The 26,881-nt window shown below is 41.5% G+C and overlaps 1 protein-coding gene across 3 annotated transcripts in view; it reads left to right on the forward strand.

The window, feature by feature from the left end:
- The first annotated feature begins 1,829 nt into the window (after nt 1-1,829).
- LRRTM4 (leucine rich repeat transmembrane neuronal 4) overlaps nt 1,830-26,881 on the forward strand; it is a 1,033,192-nt gene continuing 1,008,140 nt past the window's right edge. Inside the window, exons 1-3 of one of the 3 annotated variants that reach the window (XM_077469506.1) lie at nt 1,830-2,072; nt 2,216-2,474; nt 4,482-6,028. In XM_077469506.1, the coding sequence (XP_077325632.1) occupies nt 2,471-2,474; nt 4,482-6,028 (1,551 nt within the window). In that variant the 5' untranslated portion in view covers nt 1,830-2,072; nt 2,216-2,470. Of the gene's footprint in view, nt 2,475-4,481; nt 6,029-26,881 lie in introns of all 3 variants that reach the window. The other 2 variants (XM_077469505.1, XM_077469507.1) reach the window with 2 other exon arrangements.

The following is a 26,881-nucleotide window of genomic DNA, read 5'->3' on the forward strand; positions in this document are numbered from 1 at the left end:
TGCAAATACAGCCTGTCTGTAATGTCTGCTCCTCAAGGCTTAAATCCGTCCATCATTTTGATATACGCATGACCCTTCCTAAGGGCCAACCCACTGCTTGCATTAGGGCTGAGGGTTCTTGGGACTGGTACTAAGTCAGGGTGCTGTGATATTTTTAGAAAGCTATATAAAGCACCCCACTTATTTATCTATAGGAAACCCGGAAAGCAGTAAAACATGAAAGGGGTTATAATCCTTCCCCACTTTATCCAAGACAAAAAAATAAAAGTTTCAACTGGGCAAATACAAATTACAAGCATATTCCACTTTTAAGTACTCAATGGGATTTATTTACCTATTTACCAATGCTGAAACGTGCAAAATCAGGCTCACTTCTGCATAGAAACCAATGAGCTTCCAGGTTTTACCGAAGCATTACCAAAGCTTAATTGAACACGCTGGGGTTAGAAGCTCATTGGTTTCTAACAGTGAGCCTGATTTTGCACTTTCCAGCTTTAGTAATTAAACCCCATTGTGTACTTAAAAGTGGGGTATGCCTGTAAAGGGTTAGTTCCCCTTTAAAAAAAAAAAGGTAAAATAAGACCTTATACCTTCCCCACCCCTCCAACCCACTCCCAGTCCCACTGCACCTACCTCATTGGGTGATACAGTTGCACCACCTGGTGTAGTGGTACTGGGGTTTGAAAACTGAGTTGTTCTTCCTCTTCTTTACTTAGGGATGCTGGGATGGATCAGAGTGGTTCTTATTAGTCAGTACCAGCACATGACCACACTGACCAATCAGAACTGCTCTAATCAGTCCCAGTGCCTCATGGGAAAGAATAGGAAGAACAGTGCAGTAACCAAACCCCAGGACCACTGCATCAGGTTGCGTGGATAATTAAATTGTATTACCCACGGAGGTGAGTGAGGTGGGGACCGGGGGTGAGGAGGTTATATTGTCTTAGTTCACCTTTTAATTTTTTTATGAATAAGTGAACTAAACCTATAAGGAGTCAGTTGGTACTAAAAAAAAGAAAAAAAAAAAAAAAAGAAAAGAAAAACATCCAGCAAAGGGTTTTCTAAATTATGAAAATATATTAAAAGTAATGCATTAGCCACCTTTGACTTATATTCCAAAAGGAAGCTGAAGGAAATTTTGCTGGTTCTGTTGAGTACTTGTCAATGTTCATAGTGGAAGACAACAAGAAATGTTCCCCTTCTTGGAGGATCTAGTACATTTATCTCCAGGGTGCTCTATTTATCACAGTCAAGGAAGCAACCTGCAACCCTGACTCCATGCAGCAGTCCCGAAGAACTAGGTTAGCATTGCTCTGCTGGGACTAAAGAAGCTCTAACAACATGGGAGACAAATACGACTGACCTCAGCCAGCATCATCCAAAGGACGGGAGGGCTATCCTGGGACGCTCACAGTACCAAAATAATGCAGGCTATCTGAAAAACGCAGCATGCGCAAAACACACATTTCTGATGACGATAATGTTATCTTTAGAGAGACATTACGAGTCTGTGTAGCTTTACGCCATGCTACCCTCTTTCATCTTTGAATTTATCACCCATGAATTATTTATCCAGATTTTAACAAGATAAACCATGTCTGGAGCACCTCCTTAGCAACAAGGCCATGTTTGAGATGGGTCAGAGATCCTAGAACCTCTGACGTATAATCCATTCATCAAATGCACAAATGGCTCTCAGAGGCGATGGAGTTAATTGTATTTTGTGAAAGAGTGAGAGAGCCTGCATTGCATTGCAATGACAGGCTGACTTGTATGTGGCTTTTCCCTGCCTCCTCTCCTTTCTCCAGCAGGGGACACTCTGTAGCTGATGCTCAGGCTTCTGAGCATCAGCAGTCTCTGGGAAAGAAGAAAAAAAAAAAATTCTCCTGAATCCCAGCTGCTTTCCAACACACAGCTACATAGCAGTGTAAACCTCAACAGCTATATAGGAAAAGCAGGACGCCACTTGTTCTGAACTTGGGGCTCCAGGCATCCTTCTTTTTTTGGCCTTTATGGTACCCAACAGCACCATGGAAGAGATGGGACTGCCAAAGGATGTCTAAAGATGGAAGGTATTGATGGGCAAGGCTTGTTAGGTATTGCGAAGATTTTACAGAGAAGTTGTATACCTTCCCTTGCTGGCTGTATCGCTCATTTCACATTGCCTATGAATACTAGGAATTCCTCACTGCTCTGATTTGCTTTTCTTTTATAGGAGACTTCGTTCTTCTATTCCTATTGGAAACCCTATGAAGACAACAAGGAGATAAACTTTGCAATAAAAAAAAAAAATCCATATATCCTATATCCATACAGCAAAGGGAGGGGGGGGGCTGAATCTGACAACAGGATGGTTTGACACAGAGACCTGTATGGACCATGAACGAATAGCTGCCTCCTAATTAACAGGCGGAATAAGAAACATTTTTCTAGAGACGATCTCTGAGGAAAGGACGCAGGGTGACGGAGGATGGGTGAGTGAAGTTTTTTCTGCTTTGCTGCTCACAAAGACTGTTCATGTATGTCGATCCAATCCTTGCCTTTAATTGCTTTATTTAATCTTACCATGCCTGCAAAAAAAAAAAAAAAAAAGCACACACATACAAGGGGATGTTAGCCCTTGTGCCTTCGATGCGACGTGTAAAATGGAAATACCTGTATATTCAGCAGTACATGGAAATCTCATTTATGCAGATGCTCTGCTTGTTCTTTCCTTAATTGTCTGTATGTAGATCTATATGCAGATATCAGTTGATACAATGCAGACATCTGTAAAACATTGTAGGTAAAGGTTGCAGAGTTTCGCACCTGTAGGTAGCAGCAGGTAGCAGGTAGGCAATTTTAGCCATCTAGCATATTATATATTCAGAAGCATAGTTGTGCCGAGACAAATATGCAATATTATTTCCTCTGTTGCATCACATTCCGCCTTTTTCATTTTGGTTTGTTGCCCCAAACTTGATCCCCTATAAAAGGCTCGGTGCAGAAGTTGCACATTGTTCTGTGCTAGTGTGTTGCATGGCTCCCCATCCATGCACCGTCTTAGAGACAGAGCCAGTGTCTTGCCTATAGCGTGCCAGAGTTGGAAAGGGTATATGTACTATGCAGGCTTCCTCCACAGTGCCAGATAATTCATCCACAGCTCCTGAATCTGATGCATTCATTGCACAGTCATAGAGAAGCCTCTTTACTAGCAGACAACACGTAGATGCCAGCTGGGTTTTTACCATTTTAACCATTTCCCTCCTTGCACTGACCCGTCTAGACTATAGAAATGTCCTGCTGTCAACAAAGCTAACTAGAGGTAATGGAGCTAAAAGAGACAGGACTGCATCCCCCCCTCCCAAAAAAAAAAAAAAAATGTCACTGTCACATCTCTAATCTCTCTTAGTCTGCAACACTGCTAATATCTAACCTGCCTTCTGCAATCATTTTACTGATCCCGTTGCAACCTAATATTTGGGTTCCCTCTCCAAATTTTCTGGTTGGCTTTCAAATATCACTAGTATGAGTAGCAAGGTCAGATAACCTCCTTGCTCTCTCTTTGAAATCCAGCAGACAGAAAAAAGCAGTCTGAAAATAACGGGTTAAAATATGTTCTTATACATCGATTTTGGATGTACACCTATTCACCGTAGAAGAAAGGGTTAAAAGACATTGATGCGTCCGCTGTATCTCCCCCCTTATATATTGCTCGTTAGGAGCAACAATATGCAAACACTGCATCACTTTAATTAAATTCCAGCCACTAGGAGTTGCATTCAAGAAAAAAAAAGGACATTTCATTCAGTGTTAACCCTTACTTTCCCGGTGGTCCTTTTCTTTTAATCATTAGTCACAGGGCTCATTTCAACTTCATTAAAACTAGCATACATTTGCTAATCATATAATATTTCTCAATAAATCTTATCATTGGACTAGTATATTACATAGACATGTACATCCAGAGGACGCGTCTATGGTCTATGGTTTGATGACACTGCTTGATAAGCAAGTGTACAGATGTATTTAGTGCATACTACTGCCCCAGAATAATATATATATATATATATATATATATATATATATATATATATATATATATATATACACACATTTATATGGTTAAATAATGCTGTCTTCATAAATTACTTTCTGTGTAGATGTTGTACCATATGTGTTGAATCCCAATCCAGGGGTGTGGTGATCTATTTGGGAATCAGGATGGTGCAGTCTGGCACTAGGAATGAAGACCCCTGCTTAATAGGGCTGTCTGCACAGCTTCGGATTTTCCTTCAAAGAAGACAGCATTTCCAACATAACGGTCAAGAGGCTTAGGGAAAGCCAGGATTATTTTATTTGATAAGATTAAATTTAAAACAATTAATCATTGCACTGCTTAAGGGATTTTAGTGAGGGTGAAATAGAATTCATTCTGTCAATGTCTCTCTTAAGGTTCGTAGATCTCAATGCATGTTGTTTTTTTTTTCGCCATGCTGCAGGGTTCCAACTGATTAATCAGCTGAAAGGCATGAGTTTAACGCTGCTCCTGTTACCCGTACTCACCGTGGTGATTGTTGTGGGGGCACAGAAAACTTGTCCAAAGAACTGCCGGTGTGATGGGAAAATTGTCTATTGCGAGTCCCATGCCTTTAAAGACATTCCTCAGAATATTTCAGGTGGCTCCCAGGGATTGTCTCTACGTTACAACAGCATCCAAAAGTTGAAGTCTAACCAGTTCTCCGGCCTTAACCAACTGGTCTGGCTTTACCTTGACCACAATTACATTAACTCGGTGGATGAGGATGCCTTCCAGGGTATCAGGCGGCTAAAGGAGCTCATTCTGAGCTCTAACAAAATTACTAACCTAGCCAATACCACTTTTCACCCTGTCCCCAATCTGAGGAATTTGGATCTATCCTACAACAAACTGCAAATGCTTCAATCTGAACAGTTCAAAGGTCTTCGGAAGCTTTTAAGCCTGCACCTACGGTCCAATTCACTAAAAACAGTGCCAGTTCGGGTTTTTCAGGACTGTCGAAATATGGAGTTTTTGGATGTGGGATATAATCGTCTCAGGAGCTTGTCTCGTAATGCCTTTGCTGGTCTCCTAAAGCTAAAGGAGCTCCACCTGGAACATAATCAGTTTTCAAAGGTGAACTTTGCCCACTTTCCTCGCCTCTTCAACTTACATTCTCTTTATTTGCAGTGGAATAGGATTAGATCTATCAGTCAAGGATTAAGTTGGACTTGGAGTGCACTGCACAACCTTGACCTGTCAGGGAATGACATACAGAACATAGAACCTGGGACCTTCCAATGCCTCCCTAATTTGCAGAAGCTCAACCTGGATTCGAATAAACTCACCAATGTCACCCAGGAAACCATAAATGCTTGGATATCTCTGACCTCTATAACTCTTTCTGGAAACATGTGGGAATGCAGTAAAACTATTTGCCCTCTGGTGTTCTGGCTCAAGAACTTTAAGGGAAACAAAGAAACCACCATGATATGTGCTGGACCTAAACACATCCAAGGCGAGAAGGTTATTGATGCTGTGGAAACATACAATATCTGCAATGAAACCCCTGTGTTGGTGACTGAAAGAGCTTATCAGACAACCAAAGCACCCCCAAAACCCCAGTTTGTTCCCAAGCCTACTGTCTACAAGTTGGAGAGTGTTCCACCAACTTTATACACTCCTAGCCCTTCCTCAGGTCTGCAGACACCCATGGCTGAACAAGAATACGAGCATGTTTCTTTCCATAAAATCATAGCTGGAAGTGTGGCCCTTTTCCTATCTGTGGCCATGATTTTACTCGTCATTTATGTATCGTGGAAACGATATCCAGCCAGCATGAAGCAACTGCAACAAAGCTCAATGATGAAGAGGAGAAGGAAAAAGGCCAGAGAGTCAGAAAGACAGATAAGCTCCCCATTACAGGAGTACTATGTGGACTACAAACCTTCCAACACAGAACCCATGGATGTATTGGTAAATGGATCAGGACCCTGTACATATACAATCTCTGGCTCCCGGGAATGTGAGGTATGAAAGCTCGAAAAAAAAAAAAAAAAAAAAAAAAACTTTAAATTCTAAACATTTTGCTGCTGGTTAAAAGTCGAGGTAGGAGTCTGTGACTTGAGTCTTTCTCAATCTCTAAGATGAATTATCAGGCTAGATACAAAACTTTTGAGTATTTTTTTAATACATTTCATTGTTATCACTGTTGTTTTTTTTTAATCCACTTTGGTGTAAGGTTGGTTTAATTGAATACAGCAGAAAAAAAGGGTTGTTTTTTTTAATTAATTTTTTTCCCTGGGAGCTGGGACGTGAAGGAAGTTCGTTCAAGAATGAAATTTGAATAAGCCTATTTTTCCATGGCAGGAGAGTGTGTTTGCCAAGTGGGGCAGTTAGGGATGAAACCCTAGAGATCATTTGATGAAAAGGGCATTCTGTGCCTGTTGTGTGATTTGTTTGCCATTATCTCTAAGTCTTTTTATGGACTAATGAAAGGATTTGTCATATATTAAAACAGGATAAATCAAACAAACAACAATACAACACATACAATTTTGTGTCTGGAAATCAAGAGGAGCTAAGCCAAAGATAACCACTCAGTTTTTTGTTTCCTTGTTTCATGGACAACAGAAAATGATAAAGACCTTGTTTCCTTTTACTAACATTTTGATACATTATATATGATTTGCCTTATGGAAAGATAAGACTGCCTTACTTCCGAACGATTGACAGTCGACCAGTCCATTTTGTAACTCATTCCTATGCGGACCAATAAAACCAAAACTATATTGAACTCAAACAAATGAAAATGCATTTACAGCTTCTTAACAAATTAAGAAAAATCTTTTTCCTGTCGATGCAGAGACAAGCAAAATCCACGGACACTGGACTGGCCGCTGAGGTTACACAAAAATCCTTTCAGTATTCCACGCCTGATTGCTCAGGGAAGCTGAGCTGTTTTAACCCATCCTTTACTGAATGGGTTAAAGGCAGCTAAGCACATGTTGTGTCTTTATTTTTATTTTTTATGTTTGTTAATTTCATGCTGGTAATTTTGGGCTTACTTGGTTATATAAATGGATGGTTCATTTTTTTTAAATATGTATTTTAATAATGATAATAATTATAAAGCAAAAAGATGGTATTTCTTGTACACTTTAACTGGACATTTAGAATGAGCAGCTGGCACTGTTGAATGTCTATGAAATGGGCAAGGGATGACAGGGCACATCTGTACAGCGTGATGCTGGGCAGTAAGCTGGCATGCTGTAGGTATTCTGAGCTTCCTGTAGCACTCTATGCAGGAGTTTTCTGAACGCCCCCTGTTGGTTGAAAGACAACTGGGTGGATGAAATCCCACACCTTGCCAGCTGATCAGCCCTGACAATGTTGCCCTTCTCTTGTGTTATCTGCTTGGCTGCTGTTTCGAAATTGGCAACGCTGAATAAACCCGTCTGATGTACAATATGTCAAATTACACACGCTGAACTTAACTTGTGTGATAGAAGTCATCTCTTTTCTGTTTACAGAAAAAAAAAAAAAAGACATGATCAAACATTTCTGTGTTTTGTTTTCCTTTGAAAACTTGGGTCTGGGGTATTTGGACTGGGATATGATACTAGGTTATGAGCTCAGATGTATGATGCTTATCCAGCTTGTCATTTGTAGGAGACAAAATTAAGATTCTCTATGAGACTTACACAGAAGAATGACTATGGTACATATCTTTTGGCAATGCTCAATTGTCAGGGCCAGATATATGAAAATGTATATACAGTGTCTACACAGAGAGCCATTTATTTTTATACTATCCATATTTACATCAGTTCCTGGAACTGGCATTCTTGAATACTTTGCCTGAGCATACTGTGTTTGAAACTGTATGTGATGTGAATTGAAACCTTTCTAATCAGCTAAAAGGTCTTTGTTTCTCTTTGTCGATTGGCTTTCTAAATGCTTGGTGGATGATCTCTAGACGAAGACCCTAAACTCTTAATTCTACATGTATACATCCTAGTATGCCATCTAGTAGGTCTTTGGATCTACTAAGTTGTATCAGATAAGTACATACCTTGAAGGGGTCACACTATGACTACCATTCTGTCATCCATTCTTATAGCAATCAGCTCTCAAAAAGTCATTTTGCTAACAGCATTAGAAATTTGGCAGTTCTAGTGAACCATGTCTGAAGCTCCAGAATATTCTGGTCTCGGATCAATCTTACTGGACATTCTAACAATCAACTTTTTATTTATTCAATACTGTCACTCTCCTGCTAAACTGCAGCATGCACTGCATCACTGATGTGCTACATAACTATTGTGAGTATAGATTCAAAGATTTACCTAGCTCAGATACGAGTTGTATCATATTGGGGAACCGGGATCTATACACTTAGGCTTATTCATAAAATAGTGCAAGGAGGTAAGTACCAATTACAAAATGCAGGCCTCACAACAACACATCAGAATCCAGTGTCATTAAACAGAATTCTGATAGGTTGCTTTCAGTTATTGCAGTTTGTTTCTTGCATTTTATACTGAATAAGAAATGTGTGTTGGACAAAAACTACTGCCCTTACTAAAATATAGAATAGGTGGGGAAATTTACAATAATTGCTTCTGCCTCTGAAAGTGATAGTTCTACATCCAGTTCCATTTTGGCATTATCTAATTGTGCAGCTTGGGTTAAACATCCAGATTGTGCAAAACTTGGCCATGAGGCAAAATCTTCTAATTTTTACAACATCCACTAAGAAGTAAAGGATTGATTTACTAAAGGCAAATATACTGTGAACTGCAAGTACAGTTGCTCTAGGTCAGTAGTGGTTGCTAAACTTTGGCCCTGGGGCCAGATGTGACCCTTTGCTTACTTTGAGGTATTATTCCTGCCACTGACACCAATAATGGGGCATAATTCCTTCCACTGACACCAACGATGGGGTATATTTCCTTCCACTGGCAACACAATTGGGACACTATTCTTCCCACTGACACCAAATTTTTCTCTCCCTAGTACTAAAGACCTGGCATTGTTTACTCCCACTGGCCACAATCCAGCCAGCACCCCTAAAGTCTGAAGGACAGTAAACTGACCCTTTTTTTGGAAAGTTTGGAAATCCCTGCTTTAGATCTTAGTAAAGGAAGCACCGTTAATTTCGATTATCCAATCATGTGCAAGCAAAAATTATGTTTTTATTTTTATTGTCCGTGCATGTGATTGGGTATTCTTTGCAAAGTGAAGCTTTACCTCATTACTAAGCTCTGGAGAAACTACGCTTGCAGTGCACAATATATTTGCCTTTAGTAAATCAACCCTTATGAGTCAGGTCTAGGTACCCAATAAGTAGGCCAGCCATACTAACAGTAACCATTATATAAACAAACCTCAATGGCTATGATGAAAATATAGGGGATTTTTCTAGATATTGTCTTTTTATTTCACTGTTCTTTGCTGATATTTTTCAATACTGTAGAGAAACAAAGCAAATGCTAAAATAGGAACCTGTAGAAAAAAAAGAAAATCTGTTAACCTTGGTCTTTTCTCCATCTAAAATTTTAAATTAAACAAAATGAAAAATAATGTACTGACAACAAGAGATCTGGCAGGGTATTTCTGTCTTGACAAAATCCATAGAAAAAAGTGGGAAAAGGTCCTTTTTTAATTAGGCAACGACTGTTGGATTTCCCCAAAAAATAGTCAAATTAAGGGTTACGTTTTAACCCTAAAAATTGGTCTGTGTGGCTGTGGTGGAGACATTTTTCTGAAAGAACTTGTTTACCTGTATGTAAACAAGGCACCACTGCGAAGTGGGAAGGCAGCGCAACCAGACTATAAATTTTTGGGAGCTCAAAAAAGCATTTGATGAAACAATAATCTTTTTCAAGTACTGGTTAGAGAATTACTTATGTATAGCAGGACTTTAGGTCTGTTCTAGTGGGCTGTTGGAGAATTATTTTTTACTAATGCTGTAAGGCTTGGCTGGTCCCCAGTGATCTCACAGCTGGAAGACTTAGACAACATGACTTTCCAGCTTAATGTTACTGGATCTATGCATGTATATCGTAAACCTTCAAATATGTGAATTCTACAGTTCAGTTTCTTATTAACCTACAAAATGTCAGCTCTGATACTAAGACATATGGTGGTGTGCAATATGTCAGCCAGTGGGACTGTGGGTCAGCAGTTAGGTCAAATTCCTTGATGAGATCTAGGGAAGGGGCCTGTTTCAGATTTAGCTCAATGGCAGTGAGGTTTTGGATTACCAGCGTTGCTTTACAGGATCTGTATCACAGACTCCCAGAACTGAAGGAAAGGGATCCCCGTTATCAGAATGCCAATTATGTAGGCCATTTGAGTCTCTTTTGAGTACTTACAATAATGTCCTAACTTGAGAACTGAGTTATTAAACAGGTCACTTTTTTATACATGTACTAACTATCCATACCATAATTAAAACACATCCATATACAGTGGTACCTTGGATTACAAGCATAATTCATTCCAGAAGAATGCTTGTAATCCAAAGCACTCATATATCAAAGAGAGTTTCCCCATAGGAGTCAATGGAAACTCAGATAATTCGTTCCACAGTAACTGCTATTGTATACAGTACCGCATGTGGCCAAAGGTAAGGGGTGGCACCAGAGACACTCAGAAACACTCAGGAACTGCTCAGAGCCGCTCGGATGCACTCAGACACACTCAGAGAGGCTCAGATACACTTGGGAATGGAGTGTTTCTGAGAGTTTTCTAGTGTCTCCGAGCAGCTCCGAGTGCCACTGGCACCCCCGCACCCCTGGCCAAATGCGGTACTGCACACCTCATTGGCTTTAATTCTGCTCATCCTGTGAGACAATGTTCACACAGAGTAAAAAAATAATAGCTTATACTGCGAAACGCTCGTAAATCGCGTTACTGGTTATTGGTGCTTTTTATTTTTTTTTCAAAAAAGAGCCCTTTGTCTCTCATCTTCTGTTTTATACAAGGCCAATAACATATGACATCTATAGCAACCAATCATAGATAAGGATCCATTCGTTTTGATACTTTAAACCTCCGAAGGCTGGTGTCTCTGGTTGTAATGCATTACAATGCATACTGCTCTTTTGGGTTAAATAATAATTGCAGTCATTCTAAAGTGTGAAAGCTTAGATAATTTACCAGAGTACTGTGTTTTTCATCGTTCAGCATTTGTGGCACAGGCCAAATGTGCCAAGTTGTCATACAAGATAAATACATTGATTTCTCTAACCAAGACATCCTAAGAATGTGTTTCTGTTGTATATGGTGGGCCCTCAACAAGAATCCATAGGTCGAAAGAGGTGCACATTGGGGCATTCTTGAAAATGAATGGCAATGTGCAGCAAAATGCAAATGCAGGGTACAGTGTGCTAACATGCAGGTGGACACCCGCTAATGCATGCACTAATGTCTTTGCAGTAGTGTCAATGCATTTGCTTCCTTAATTACTTAACCCCCAAAGCCAAATTTGTCATAGTGCAGTGTGTATAGGGATGGGTATAAGAGGGAGCACAGATGCCATGTATTGAGATCCTGTGATTTCAATTATGTCCATAGTATGCCATCCTTCCCTGCATCAGTCTAATATCATCATCCGATTTAAATATAGAAGTATAACAATTCAATATCTCACAATGATTCATTAACTTGGTGCGGTGCACTACTGAACTACCACAGTAGTGGGCAGTACACCGGATCCATCTGTGCATTGTGATGTACTGACATTTTTACTTTCTTATGTACAGTTTATTGTGGAAAGCAGTATTATCTCAAATTAAATGCACATAAACTTTTTTTTTTCAAGGTCTACCCTTGCAGTTTTCACAATCCATGTTCTCTGTCTGAATTTAGAGTGAAGCTGTCAGCCCAGAAAATATGCAAGCTGCCACCTCTGTGCTGTTTTTTTTTTCTTCTTGATGGTGCTTGTTCTGAGACTGTCATCTTGATACTTGCTTCAATACTTGACAGTTGTCCTGGAACAAGCATCTTGTACATAGTGGGTCAAACACCTGATGTGAACCTATTTGTTCCAAGGTCAATGACTCAAGTATAGAAGAAAGGATAAGGATGACGAGCATGGAACTTGGGCCTTAAAAAAAAAAGGGTACCTGTCCAGCGAGCCCGTGATGTTGTCCAAAGGCCCCCCGCACTCCCGGGCTGATCCATCCATCGGATCGGCTGTCGGCGCTGCCATCTCAACGAAGGAAAACAGGCAGTGGAGCCTTGCGGCTTCACTGCCCATTTCCTACTGCGCATGCGCAGGTCATGGAGAGCTTCGTGAATGGCTCCGTTGTTTTCTGGGACACACACATGTCCCAGAAGGCAACGGGGCCGCTCACCGAAGAGGAGGAAGCGCCGTGGAATAGGAAGAGGCAGATTAGGAAGACTACCTAGCAACAGGGGTTTCTGGTAAATGAAAAAAAAAATATTCAAATGTTTTTTTTTAATTTTGTTTAAGAACATTAATGCTATTTTTTATTTTAGGGTAGCCCTCCACTTTAAGGTGGCTGAACCCTGTATCCAGGGGTACTGGCATTTAGAGCCCTGTAAAAAAAATGATCCGCACTCCAGTTGTTGCTCTTAAAATTTCTTCATTTTATTGTATAGCCACAGTGAACAAACACAGATTAAGTCAGTTGACACATTTCAACCTATAAGGCCTTAGTCATAATGACTAAGGCCTTATAGGCTGAAACGCATCAACTGACTTAATCTGTGTTTGTTCACTGTGGCTATTCAATAAAATGAAGACATTTTAAGAGCAACAACCGGAGTGCAGATCGTTATTTCTACATTACTCTACTCAGCCAGCGACTGTGGATCGAGTACCTGGGAGCTCTGCTATCTATGAGGTGTATGGGTAGTAGCACTGACTTTTCTGTTTATAATTTAGAGCCCTGTGCATTTAGGAATGAAGGTCTGGAACGTAGGTCTTTTGTATTTTTCCGTATTCTGGGTCTTCTTCCCTGAATTCAAAGGGCTCTAAATGCTAGTACGATGGGGAACAGGGTTCAACCCTGGCCTACTTGGTCTGCCTGGACACTGCACCTGTCCCTCCCAGGCGCACTTCTCCTGGACAGCCCCTTGTGCAAGGGGCATAGGGGACATATGGGGTAAAATGGAGAAATGACTGTAAATATATAGCCAGAGGCATCCGTCCAATGCACGTTTCCTACAGAGATTCCATATAGATTTACATATAGATTTCCTATTAGATAACAGCAATTCAGTTTGTCAAACACAACAACTTTACTGAATACTTTTTCCAGGAACCAGTCTGCTTCAATTCACTATGCTGTGTTAGAAAATCACAGCTATTATCTTATCGGTTGCTACAAGAAACACAGACACTTTTATAATACGTCCATTTACAGATCAGCACTATAAAGCATAATGTCAGTGGCAAAGCAACTGTTTGCAGCTACAGTTTTAATTTGCATGACAATTCTCCAAATCACTAAAAAAATGCTTACAATTAGGTAGTTTAGTCATTTTACAGCCGCACTCATTTTGCATAATGACACTTACAGGTGCAGTATACAAATAGCATTGCCAATACACAGCCATCATGTTTGCAGGCCTCAAATGAGGAGCATCTGAAGCATTGCTATGTAATCTAGGAATACGTTTATGCATTCAATGTCAAAAAATTAAAAATGCAGCTCTAAACACAGCTTGTGACAAAAGCTCATGACAAATGTTTTAATCTAAAAGGAACTTATGTAGATGACAAGTGATATTGTGTTTTGGAAAGAGAATGACTGGGTATACCTGTGTTCATTATACTTCTCTTTATAACCATTGTGTGTGGCATTCCACATTGTTGTCAACATTTCGATTTAGCGCACTAACTTCACAGGTGGTTTCTTAGACTCTAAGGAGCATATCTACAAAGCAGTGAATGGGACTTTCACCAAACATTCACTGGCGGTGAATAAACCACTATAATTTGAAACACATGCATCTGAAGGTTCACCTGCAGAGAATGTTTGGTGAATGTCAAATGTACTGCTTTATAAGTACACTATATTGGCAAAAGTAGTGAGACGCCTGCCTTTACATGCGCATGAAATTTAATGGCATCCCAGTCTTAGCCTGCAGGGTTCAATATTGAGTTGGTCCACGCTTTGCAGCTATAACAGATTCAACTCTTCTGGCAAGGCTGTCCACAAGGTTTAGGAGTGTGTCTATGGGAATGTTTGACCATTCTTCCAGAAGTGCATTTGTGAGGTCAGGCACTGATGTTAGATAAGAAGGCCTGGATCGCAGTCTCAGCTCTAATTCATCCCAAAGATTTCCTATCGAGTTGAGGTGCAGGCCAGTCAAGTTCCTCCACCCCAAACTCACTCACCCATGTCTTTATGAACCTTGCTTTGTGCACTGGTGTGCAGTCATGTTGGAACAGAAAGGGGCCATCCCCAAACTGTTCCCACAAAGTTGGGAGCATGAAATTGTCCAAAATGTTTTAGCATGCTGACGCCTTGAGCGTTCCCTTCACTGGCTAAGGGGTCAAGCCCAACCCCTGAAAATCAACCCCACACCATCATCCCCCCCACTACCACCACCAAATGATTTGGACAAGTGCACAAAGCAAGATTCATTAAGACATGGATGAGCTAGTCTGAGGTGGAGAAACTTGACTGACCTGTAAAGAGTCTTGACCTCAACCCGATAGAACACCTTTGAGATGAATTAGAGCGGAGACTGCGAGTCAGGCTTCTTGACCAATATCAGTGCCTGACCTCACAAATGTGTTTCTGGAAGAATGGTCAAACATTCCCATAGACACACTCCTAAACATCATGGACAGCTTTCCCAGAAGAGTTTAATCTGTTATAGCTGCAAAGGGTGGACCAACTCAATATTGAACCTTACGGACTAAAACTGTGATGCCATTAGAGTTCATGTGCGTGTAATGGCAGGCATCACAATACTTTTGGCAATATAGTGTATGTCCCAAAGACAGGTAGCAATGGTGGAGGCAATGAAAGGCAGAACCCTGTGGCTCTTATAGGACAACATTTAGCTACCATGATGGAACAGTTACACTTGATGCCTGTTGAAAGCTCCCCAAACACCAGGTAGAAGGAAATTGATTGAATTGAATATCTCTGTATGCATTTTCAGTTACAAAAGCATCTGCATTAGATGTCACCAAAAGTTAGAAATTATTGTTCAATTCACCAGGGGAGCCAATGCGTATACTGTAGCACTTGGTCCTGTTCACATCCATGCAGTGGTTTTGAGAAATGCATTTTTATTTCTGTTTGTGCCATATTGTATATCCCGCCTAGGCTAAAGTCCAATTCATGGGCATTCCTTGGGATGAGCTACAGCCAGCATTGAAGCCACAACCCCCTCCTTATTCTGGAACACTTTATCCAATCATGTACCTCTTCTTCTCTTCCCTGCTATGTTCCTTACAGAAAAGTCTTCCCTTGTACTGATAAAATAGACAGAGCCCAGATACAGCTGCCAGTTATTCAGGGTAGAGAGACTCTAGTAGTAGCTGTCGACTTGTGTTGTTGACACTGTACTGGAGAGGAGTGTCCTCATTTACAAAAATACAAGTCTATAACAAAGCATGCCAGCTACTGCTTTAATCTCTCTTGGATAATTGAGCCCAGACCCACCCATCTGCTCTTCTGGGGAGAGTGACTAGTATAGTAACTGGCATTTGTTGCTGTGGGCTTGTGTTTTTGTGAATGATAGCATCATTCTTCAGTGTGGCATCATTTACAACAAAGAAAACCAACAGCTACTACTCCTTCTTCAAAATTCTTTCTCCTCCTTCAAAATAGAGAGTGGGTTAGGGCTCAGTCTTTCTTGTTGGCACAAGGAAGGGAGCAGTGGAGGCACAGAACTGCACAGTTAGATGAAGGCCTGCAGATGTTCCATGCTGACAGCTTTCAGAGGGGGCAAGGGTTGCGGAGGCTCTGTGTACACTGCCATATCCCCCCTCTTCTGTGTGCCAGTTAGTCAGAGCTAATTACAGATTTAGCTCATTGCAAGCAGTGTGGTCAAACAGCTGTAGGGGGAGGGAGGTCACAATGGCAGCCATGCTAGCTCAGAAACCAAGGCAAAGATTTGAAAATGACCACTTGTTAGGTGCATTGGATACCCTGGGGGACTTAACAAGGTTTTTTTCATTTCTGGTAATAAAATGGAGCCATTATGAAAAAAATAGATATTTAACATTTTCTTGTCAGGTGGGCATTGATGCCTTTCTATACTTTTTTTGCAAAGATACTAGCTCTGCTGGTATCTGATACTTCCAAGTATGTTGGATACCATGTCCACTTAACCCACACTGTGGATTCACCCTTAGTTACTCCTGGACACTTTAGTGATGCTAGGTGGTAGAACCGCAGTGTGCCTCATAGGACCAGCAATCTGTTCCAAACAGCTTGGATACTAATGGCACCTCTATCTCTGCAAGAGAGCCAAGATTGGAGTCCCCACCTACCAGACAGGTAAGTATTAACTATCTACTTTTCAGAGTGGTGTTGTTTTCATTTTATTATCCAAAGAAAAAGGTTGCTTTAATACCCATTCACTTACATTTATTGCCTCGAAACCCCATTTTATTGAGCCCGAAAGCCACCAAAAGCCACACTCAACACCTACTACGTGTAACTGTACTCACCAGGTAAAACTATCGTATAGGGCACATCAATCTAATAAACCTGTCATAAACCAGATCTTTTCAAACTATGCATATCTTGAATGACTATTTAAAGTAACAAAAAATAATAATAATATGTAGATCCAGAGATACTGTATAACCAGCTGAAATTTTCGGCTGTCACTGGTGGGTACAAGCAGTGGGAAGGGGTTACAAATCTGAAACCCCAGCAAACAGGATGGGAATTCCTATTTTACTGCACCCCCCATTCAGACACCCTAAGGCAGCTGCCTAAGCAGCCTTATGCTGGTGCCAGTCCCGCCTCCAGCTATGTAACATCTGCAAGCTTCTTCACGTCGGCTGACATCTTTAACTGGTCTTCTTTCAGGTTTGTCATATTAGGCCATCTTGATTGGCTAGTTTGGGATGACATTACTCCCATGCATGCACATAGCAGTTGATTCATCCTGACACTAATGCCGCGTACACACGATCGGAATTCTCGTCGGAAAAAACTATGATGGTTTTTCCGATGGAATTCCGCTCAAACTTGGCTTGCATACACATGGTCACACGTTGAACTTTTGACTGCCAGGAATGCGGTGATGTACAATACTATGACGAGCAAATGAAGTTCAATGCTTCCGAGCATGCGTAGGAATTTTGTGTGTCGGAATTGCTACAGACGATTGGAATTTCCGATTGAAACTTTTTCCGTCGGAAAAATTGAGAACATGCTCTCAAACTTTTGCGGGCAGAAATTCGGCCAGCAAAATTCCAATGGAGCATACACATGGTCGCATTTTCCATCAAAAAAAGCTCTCAGCGGTCTTTTGCTGGCTGAATTTCCGATCGCGTGTACATGGCATTAGAGCAAACAATGCCGAAACAATACAGACATGCTTGTGTAAGGCTAAGTATGCATGCTTTAGAAATTTGCTAGTGTACAGGTAAGAGGCTTTTGTTGCAGAAAATACTACAGAGCCTCTTCTACAATGAAATCTTGCTAACCTTTTTTCCCATGTTAAAATTACACATGGAATTTCACAGTTACCTCACTTTCCAACTGGTAGACACTGAAAGGACAAACTAACAAAAGAGAGTGTTCACCGAGCAAGTGCATTATGATAACTTAATTTTTATTCAAAAGATAAAAAAACGGTGGGTACTCACAAACACATGTTGTACGTGAGCATATCTTAAGATCCAGGTGAGACCACCTCCAAATCCACCATAGTCAGCTGATGGCATGGGAAGAGCTCTAAACGTGCATAAATGGCTAACGTATTTTGAGAGTCAGGCCCTCTTCTCAGACACTGAAAGGGACATGGTCAGGGTATACTTTTATGAATAATCCACCATGATTTCAGATGTCCATATTTGTGGATTTATGTATCATTTCCATGCGTGACCCCTGCTTATGCATTTTTCCCGATATACAGTAGTAAGTGTGAATTGCACAGACTTGTTGCAGGTCTATTTTAAGCTATATTGCCTATTACACGGCAATCTGCAGGATATGTAGTGATGGTTGAATCAGGAGAAATCCAATCTAATTGATGATTCACCTATATAAATGCATGGAGAGCTGTATGACCCATGGAGAGTAACTATATTGAGGATTGATGTTTCCATCTTTCTGCTGTGGACGAGAGTTTTAATCATGTTGGATTCGATGACGGAAAGTGAGAAGGCCTATGTCTTCCCAGATGCAAACTGTTGATGACTGACAGTTACATTTTTCCTTACCTTTATTGTCGTTCTCATATATAAAGCCATGTCTAGATTAAAAAAGGGAGAACTGTGTATGGAGAAGGTAAATATTTCCAGAAGGAATTTCAATCAGGATATAGAAAACTGTTCAACGAAGGCCAATTTCAAATTGAAAATGTTCATTTATGATGACAATTGCACTTTGAATGTGATACTTTGGCAATATATATTGCGGGTAGCTATGGCAACAGGAGGTAAGGATGACATCACCACAAGGGGTCAGGCTGTACTGAATTTATGTCAGCTGCTTAGAAATACTTTCAGCCTAAGCCCTCTCTGCTACGAGCAAACCGCTGCTTCTTTCTATGCGAGGATCAGATGCATTCTTTGTGAATCGCACCGTACACAGTCCCCAGTCATTGCTGATACATTGCAGTTATCATACAGAGCCTTGTGTATACTACACACCCTCTCTGTGCTGCCTGCAGCAATCAAACAGGTAGTCTACTAAGATATATAAGACATTTGGTGAACATGAGCAGGCTGAGTTCCCAGCATAGCTAGAGAACTGACCCAATGTGTTCTCCTGTTTAGTGTGGTCAGTTTCTAATAGGAAAGCAGAGGGTCTGTCAGGAACACCAGGGATTTCACACAAAGGAAGCAATACAAAGAGAACAGGATACATTCTCATACAAGCACATGGTACAGCAGGGACATATCCGGAACATGACATGTTGGGGTAACAAATGCTTTAAACAACAAAAAACAAAAAAATGTATTCCATTTTCAGCTGACCAATTTTTAGATGCGATAGATTTATTTTCTCTTTTAAGACTTCTCTTCTTTATTTTTACCTGGTGATCCAGCCAGTAAGTCTGTTATTATTCAACTTCCCTTAACAGATCAAGCTGTCAAGTAAAAGTGGTACTGACAGGAGTGCTCACAAGGATCAGCTTTTATCCATTTGTAGAAAACCTTTATCGAAAAAGAAAACAAAAAACTGTTTGCCGTAACTGTTTACAAAGTGTTAGCTGGGGTCCAGCTTTTTTTTACCAAGTAAATGTAGCAAAATACATGCATTATAATAAATGTATTCTTGTGTTGCTTTTGGGTTTAATACCTCTTTAACACTGTATTGTATATGGTGAAGCTAGCAGTGTGACCATAGCTAGGAGCAGCTTGCTGGGGGGGGGGGGGGGGGGATTTTTTTTTTTTTTTTTTTTTTTTTGTGGTCGGAATAAATGTTCAATATGTTGTTCATTATGTAAATAGAATTTACTGATAATTAATAATCTAGTAAAGTAGATTTTTCAAGAGTAGGTGTTAGAGAGGTCATAATGGCGTGGCAATATTTTAGAATGGTCTTTTGTGCTTACAAATGTCACTTTGGACAGCTCAGCAGAAAATAATGTTATTATTATCACCTATACTACAAATGGCAGCAGCACCAATTTCAGGTATAAATTACATGGACATTCCTTAAAGCGGAGTTCCAGTTCCCCAAAAGTCAAACCATAAACTCTTAAAGCCCTAGGCTACGTTCACTGGCATTAAAAGCAGGTGTTTGAGAGGTGTTAAAAATGCCCCTCAAATGCCTATGCAAATGATACAATGGACAGAACACAGTGATGTTCACACTATCAAGGCATGAAGCTTTAGTGTTGCGTCGCTTCAAAATTGAAGCCTGATGTTGAGTCAGCATTTGAAGCCTTTCAACACCTCCCACTCAAGTCTAGGGTAATGCTTTTCAAGTGCTCTGGCAGGCAGTTGCGGTGCGGTTGCAGGGCATTAAGATTAGTTGATTTCCTGTAATGGAATAGGCATTGTAACACGCCTTAGTGCTCATCAAGCTCTTTAAAACTGCTCATAGGGCATTTGGGGAGCATTTTTAACTTGCCATTAACGCTAGTAAAACGCCAGTCTAATGCCCATACTAAAGCTTATTAACCAGTTAAGAACCAGCCATCACAGTACTGCCACAGTTTGGCGCCCCTGGATGAATCGCCGTAGCTGTAGGTCGGCTGCTTTAAGAGCCATGCAGCGTAGGTTAGCTGAGGCATTCGGCCCGGTGTCCTCTGGGTCACTAAGCACAACATGATCCGCAGCCACCTCCTCCCAGCCACGTACAAGTCCACGGGTTTCTTGGGACTGTAAATCAACCCTACAAGACTGCTGCTGATGCTGAGTGCCAGGCTCCACCTCCATGCTGACACAATCATCCTCCTCCTCCTCCTCCGAGAGAGAGGGGGGGCGCAATGACGGAGCCGATGCACGTGCCTAGTGAACATTCTTAAAAAAACTATCTGGGTTTCAAATAAGTTGAGTACTCTACATTATATATTCTTTAATGCATTATTATATTTAAGACTTAATGACCACGCAAATCTGCAGTGAATTTGAGATGTAATAATTTAGCAGAGGTTCCCCCGAGACATGACACTTATTTCAAGGGTTCCTCTACAGTAAAAAGGTTGAGCAAGGCTAATCTACCCCTTCCCAGCTTTTTCTAAAGCAATATAAAAAATTGCCTAGAGTTGGCCTAAAACTTGATAAGAGCTGAAAGTGGAAAGATTTGACTTATATATAGAGTAAATGCAAATATAAAATATAAAATATTACTCGCCCTTGCCTTCCTCATTGAGTTGTGAAATATCACTACAGATTTTAGATACGCAATGCAGCTCTTCCAACTCTAGTGTTTATAGGGCACGAAGTTCCTGTGGTTCAGTGACAAGTCATGCAGTCCTCGGCTTGGTCACATTGGGTAACAGCTGCCACTGGACCCATGATGTTTATGGCCATTAATCTGTAAGGTTTGGTCAATGCTTGGTCGCCAAGTGCTGGAAAGCTGCATAACGTCATACCGCTGAGCCCTAGGCAAGGATACTGATTGTCTGTCTCTGAGGTTTATAGAGATATATAACAATTTATAGTAAGGCAGGGGCGTAGGGGTGGGTGGGTTACGTGTTATATTTAAATATACAGTAGCTCTTCACCACGCAGAAGAAGACACATCTTCTCTGCTTATTACCATTCCCCTGCAAAGATACTCAGTGAGCAATTGGCTGCAATTGCAAAAATCAGTGTGATGTTTGTCTGGGAATCCAGTTCAAACACCAGGTGCATGTTACATCACCACTATTATTAGATATCTGCTGACAGAAGAAGACCTCCTGCAGACATTTTGGCCAATAATGACTAATATCGTCCTTCCGTGTAATCAACTTATAATATTAACATCAGTCATGTACAAAGAGAACGCATAAATATAGCACTAAATACATGTACAATCCGGGGGCATAGCAACAGAAAAAGCAATAAACAGGAGCAATACATTCAAATCCAGAGAGTTATATTAAAGAAAGTCACCAGATCTCTCATGGGCATAAAAAAACAGACTTTCTAATCCTCGCCCTTTCACATTATTAAACAGCTGACCTTTTTTGAAAAATAAAATATGGAGTTTGACCTTTTTTTTTTTTTTTTGAGGTTCTACCTGCCCCCTGCCTTGATTCTCACCTAGGAGAGAATGATATGCCAGCCTCCTCTTGTAGCCTCCTGGCATAACAATGTCACATATGCTAGGAAGCATTGGCTTCAGATGAGCGCTTCACTGTGCTGCTTCTCCTTTCACTCTCCAGTCACAGTCTGGGGCAAATCCAGCATGCCAAATAAAGAAATGGGTTAAATGATGCTGGTCATCAGACTGAGGGCATCTGGTGGCAGAAAAAGGTGCTGCGGAAATATTGCAGCAAAAGCTGGTTTTGTTATTTTTAAAAAAATGGACTGTTTGTTTTTAGCTTGTTATTTTTCTTTGGCTTTATGGAGTAATTTTTTATGTTAGTTTTAGGTGGAGTTGGGAAGGACTAAAACTTTTGTTGGATTTCCATTGCTGTGGTTTACGCTTTCTAATAATCTAAGGGTGATTGTTCCCTCACTCCTGTGTCCTGTTGCTTTTCTAAACAGAAAGTAAAGTGAATATTATCCAATAGAACACAGGCAGCAATAGACGCCTAGGAAGGATTCTAACCATTCTGATCTCTATCCAAAACATATGAAAAAAAACAACTTCTTATAGGCATTTTTTATATGACGTGGCAATTTACACGTTACATACTGTACATTCACCTTAGTTCCTGCCCTCAAGGAGCTTACAATCTAATGTCTTCATCACACATGTATATATAGCTGGACACACATACTAGGACCAGTTTTAGGTTTTAGCCTAAAATCATGTCTTTGGAGTGTGGGAGGAAAATGTGTACCCAAAGGGATACTGAAAATCAACAGAGATCTGAAAAAAGACATTTAAAGTCAAACTCCACTTTTAATCTTATTTTCCAGAAATCCTCCTCCCTTCCTCTTTTTTAGAATCACCCTGTCCTTGTGCCCTTCTGTCCTTCACAAGGACAGGGTGAACATGCAAACCCCATGCAGATATTGTCTTGGCTGAAATGGACTCAGTCATTGTGCTGACTATAGATGCAATTTAATTTACCCCCTTCCTGACCAGAACACTTTTTGCGATACGGCACTGTGTCGCTTTAACTGACAATTGCGCGGTCGTGCGACGTTACACCAAAACAAAATTGTTGTCCTTTTTTCCCACAAATAGAGCTTTCTTTTGGTGGTATTTGATCACCTCTTCGGTTTTTATTTTTTGTGCTATAAGCAAGAAAAGACCAACAATTATGAAAAAAAGCAGTATTTTTTACTTTTTGCTATAATAAATATTCCCCCAAAAAATATGAAAAAATGTATTTCTTTCTCAGTTTTCACTGATATGTATTCTTCTAAGTTTTTTTGGTAAAAAAAATTGCAATAAGTGTATATTGATTGGTTTGCGCAAAAGTTACCGCGTCTACAAAATAGGAATAGATTTATGGCATTTTTATTATTAATTCTTATTTTTTTTGCGGGACCTGCAGGCACGGTCACAGAGTACACGGTGGGCGCGCCCATAATGCCATGATTTAAAGGGGATGTACCTGTACACCTATTTGCCCAGCTGTGCCATTGTGCCGCTGTATGCTCGTCAGCAAGGGGTTAAAGTGTAACTCTATGATAGGCAAATATTGGGGTTTATTCACTAAAGCTAGAGAGTGCAACATCAGGCTCACTTCTGCATAGAAACCAATCTGCATCCAGGCTTTATTGCCAAAGCTTAACCCCTCTGGCGGTATTCCCGAGTCTGGCTCGGGGTGGAAGTTTTACACCAAAAGCGGTAACCCCGATCCAGACTCGGGACCGCATCGCTGTATGCAGGAGGAAGCTTACTTACCTTCTCCCTTGGATCCAGTGATGTCCCCCCGCTGTACGAACGGCTCGTCCACCACTCGATTCATCACAGAGCCGATCTCCGTGCTCTGCGATCGTTGCAATGCACGAGGAGGGAGATCGGCGCCAAATTCAAAAAGTGAAACACACAGTATACATACAGTATAATGTAATCTTACAGATTACATTGCTGTATGTAATAATTTCACATCCCCTTTGTCCCTAGTGGTCTGTCCAGTGTCCTGCATGCAGTTTTATAATATAAAAACTGTTCTTTATGCCTGGAAACTGGAGATTGCCCATAGCAACCAAAACTGTCCCTTTACATCAAAAGTGTTTTTAGACCAGCTAGAAAACAGCGATAATAAATTAGAATCACTCGCAGAATTGAGCGATAGCGATGTGTGCGGAGAACCGTCATCAAATACTGAAAAGTAATGACAGTGACAATTCTGCAACTGAGCAAATTCAGTGTTTTTGATTTGATTACATTATTGAATCATTTTTATTATTGTTATATTATTATTTGGTATAGTTATTTATTATATTATAATTTATGATTTCATTGTTCAAACTTTATCATACCCGGATCACAGATTTAAGTGTGTTATTCCTAAGAATTACAGGACTACAATATAAAACACCAAATTTTCATTTTCTGCTAGAAATCATGGGCCCCTTACAGTCTACCTGACAAAACTCCCTCCACTTGACAGGGGTACAGTGTTCTATGAGGTGGGGACAGGGTGTATAGTGAGGGGCGCAGTGTTCTATGAGGTGGGGACAGGGTGTATAGTGAGGGGCGCAGTGTTCTATGAGGTGGGGACAGGGTGTATAGTGAGGGGCGCAGTGTTCTATGAGGTGGGGACAGGGTGTATAGTGAGGGGCGCAGTGTTCTATGAGGTGGGGACAGGGTGTATAGTGAGGGGTACAGTGTTCTATGAGGTGGGGACAGGGTGTATAGTGAGGGGTACAGTGTTCTATGAGGTGGGGACAGGGTGTATAGTGAGGGGTACAGTGTTCTATGAGGTGGGGACAGGGTGTATAGTGAGGGGTACAGTGTTCTATGAGGTGGGGACAGGATTTATAGTGAGGGGCGCAGTGTTCTACAGGGTGGGGGCAGGCAAGGTGAACAGGGAGGCGTACAGTGTTCTATAAGATGGGGGCAGGGTGAACAGTTAGGGGTACAGTGTTCTAAAGGGTGGGGGGAGGGAGAACAGTTAGGGGTACAGTGTTCTATAAGGTGGGGGAAGGATGTATAGTGAGGGTGCAGTGTTCGATAAAGTAGATCAGTATAGGGTGAGGATTGCGGGGTTCTGTGGGGTGGGGGGTGTATAGTGAGGGGTACAGTGTTTTACAGGGTGATCAGTATGGATGGGGGGCTTCTATAGTTTAGATCAGTATAAGGTGAGGAGTTCAGGGTTCTATTGCGGGGGGTGTTTAGTGAGGGGTACAGTGTGGTACAGTTGTATGGGTGGGGGGTTCTATAGATTAGATCAGTATAGGTTGAGGAGTGCAGGGTAGATGGAAGATGCAGGAAGAGACGAGGGCTCCCACACAGCCTCACTCAGCCTGGACTGCAGGTCAGCACTTTTAAACTTTCTACACATGGAGAGCCAGGGGAGGATGAAGAAGACCTACCTTGTCCTCCTGGCCAACTCAGCTCCGATCAATTCTCCACGGTAGTTTCCCTTGACCATCCAGCACTCTGACAGCACTCCACTCTGCGGTCGACTCCTCCTACCGAAGCCTCTGCTCCTCCAATCATGTACACATGTACAGGCAGCAGTGACTGTGCATGCATAGCAAGGGGTAGGGCAAGAGTGTTAGTGGAGTTCAAGGCTCCGCTCACCCGCTCCTTGATCGAGAAAATGCCGCACTGGCACTGCTGCACTGTGCGCACTGATGCCGGCTGATGCTGTAGTTGCTTGTGACAGACTGTGTGGGGATTTTCAGAGAAGATTATGTGCCGATTTGCGGGCAGCATGTGGGCTTAAGGGGCAGCTCTGCTTCGGGCCCCAAAAAGTGACAGGGCCCTGGGCAGCTGTCCCATTTGCCCTGCGGTAAAGACGGCCCAGACCCCTTAGGCCGCGTACACACGGGCGGATTGTCTGCCCAACTTAGTCCGCTGAACCGTGTTTCAGCGGACAATCCGCTCGTGTGTGGGCTTCAGCTGACTTTTTCAGCGGACAGTCTGACGGACTTAGTCTTTCGGAATTTCCGTAATTTTGTCCGTCCAAACTTGGTTTTGTCTGTCCAAACTTGGTTTCAGCGGACAGTCCGCTCGTGTGTAGGCAAGTTGGACGGACTAAGTATGGTGCATGCTCAGAAAGGATTTACACGGCCGAAGGTTGCATTGCAGTGTATTGGACGTCGTTTTTCTAGTCCCGTCGTAAGTGCTGTACACGTCATCGCGCAAGTTTTCAGCGGACTGTCTTTTCATCGTGTGTGGTCAAGTCCGTTCATTAAAAAGGGGAACGGACTGTCTGTCGGATTGTCTGACTAACTTAGTTGGGCAGACAATCCGCCCGTGTGTACGCGGCCTTAGTGTGCTTCATGTATTTCTCCAGATCTGTGCAGTAATCCAGTGTGACACAGTGGGATTGATTTACTAAAGGCAAATAGACTGTACATTTCCCAAAGTGCAGTTGCTCCAGAGCTTAGTAAATGAGGTAAAACTTCACTTTGCAAAGAATACCCAATTATGTGGAAGGAAAATGAAAAAAACTGCATTTTTGCTTACACTTGATTGGATAATGGAAGTCAGTAGAAGTCAGTAGAGGTTCTGCTCATTTACTAATCTCTGCAACAACTGCACTTACAGAGCCTCCTGTAATAAAGCACGGTCACTACTGCTCTCTCTACTAGCCCAGGGTGTCTGGTCCGGTCTCCACCCATCCTGTAGTTTTCGGCAGGCAGCCTGTAGTGGGTGGAGCCTGTGGGGCCCCTCCCATAGCTCTGCTCTCTGCTACCTTTACCAGGATAAATCTTGGTTTGCAAAGGCATTCAATGCTTAAAATGTGGATTTATATCTTAAAGGATACATTTAAATGAACATTTCTCAGAGTTAAAGTGGATTTAAACCCAGTTTCATGAAATTAGTCTGCACTGTTTTCTTATCTCTCTACAAAGCACTGAGTCCCATGGCTTTCTCCTGCTCCGTAGCTCTATTATTAGCCTGATAACTTCTGACAGGTTCTCCGAGATGGCAGCCTGAAGTGTGCGTCATGGGAGGTTACTAT

This window comes from Lithobates pipiens, unplaced genomic scaffold (genome assembly GCF_037356315.1).
Source record: "Lithobates pipiens isolate NorthernLeopardFrog02 unplaced genomic scaffold, aLitPip1_a1.2 Scaffold_8, whole genome shotgun sequence".
Lineage (NCBI taxonomy): Eukaryota > Metazoa > Chordata > Amphibia > Anura > Ranidae > Lithobates > Lithobates pipiens.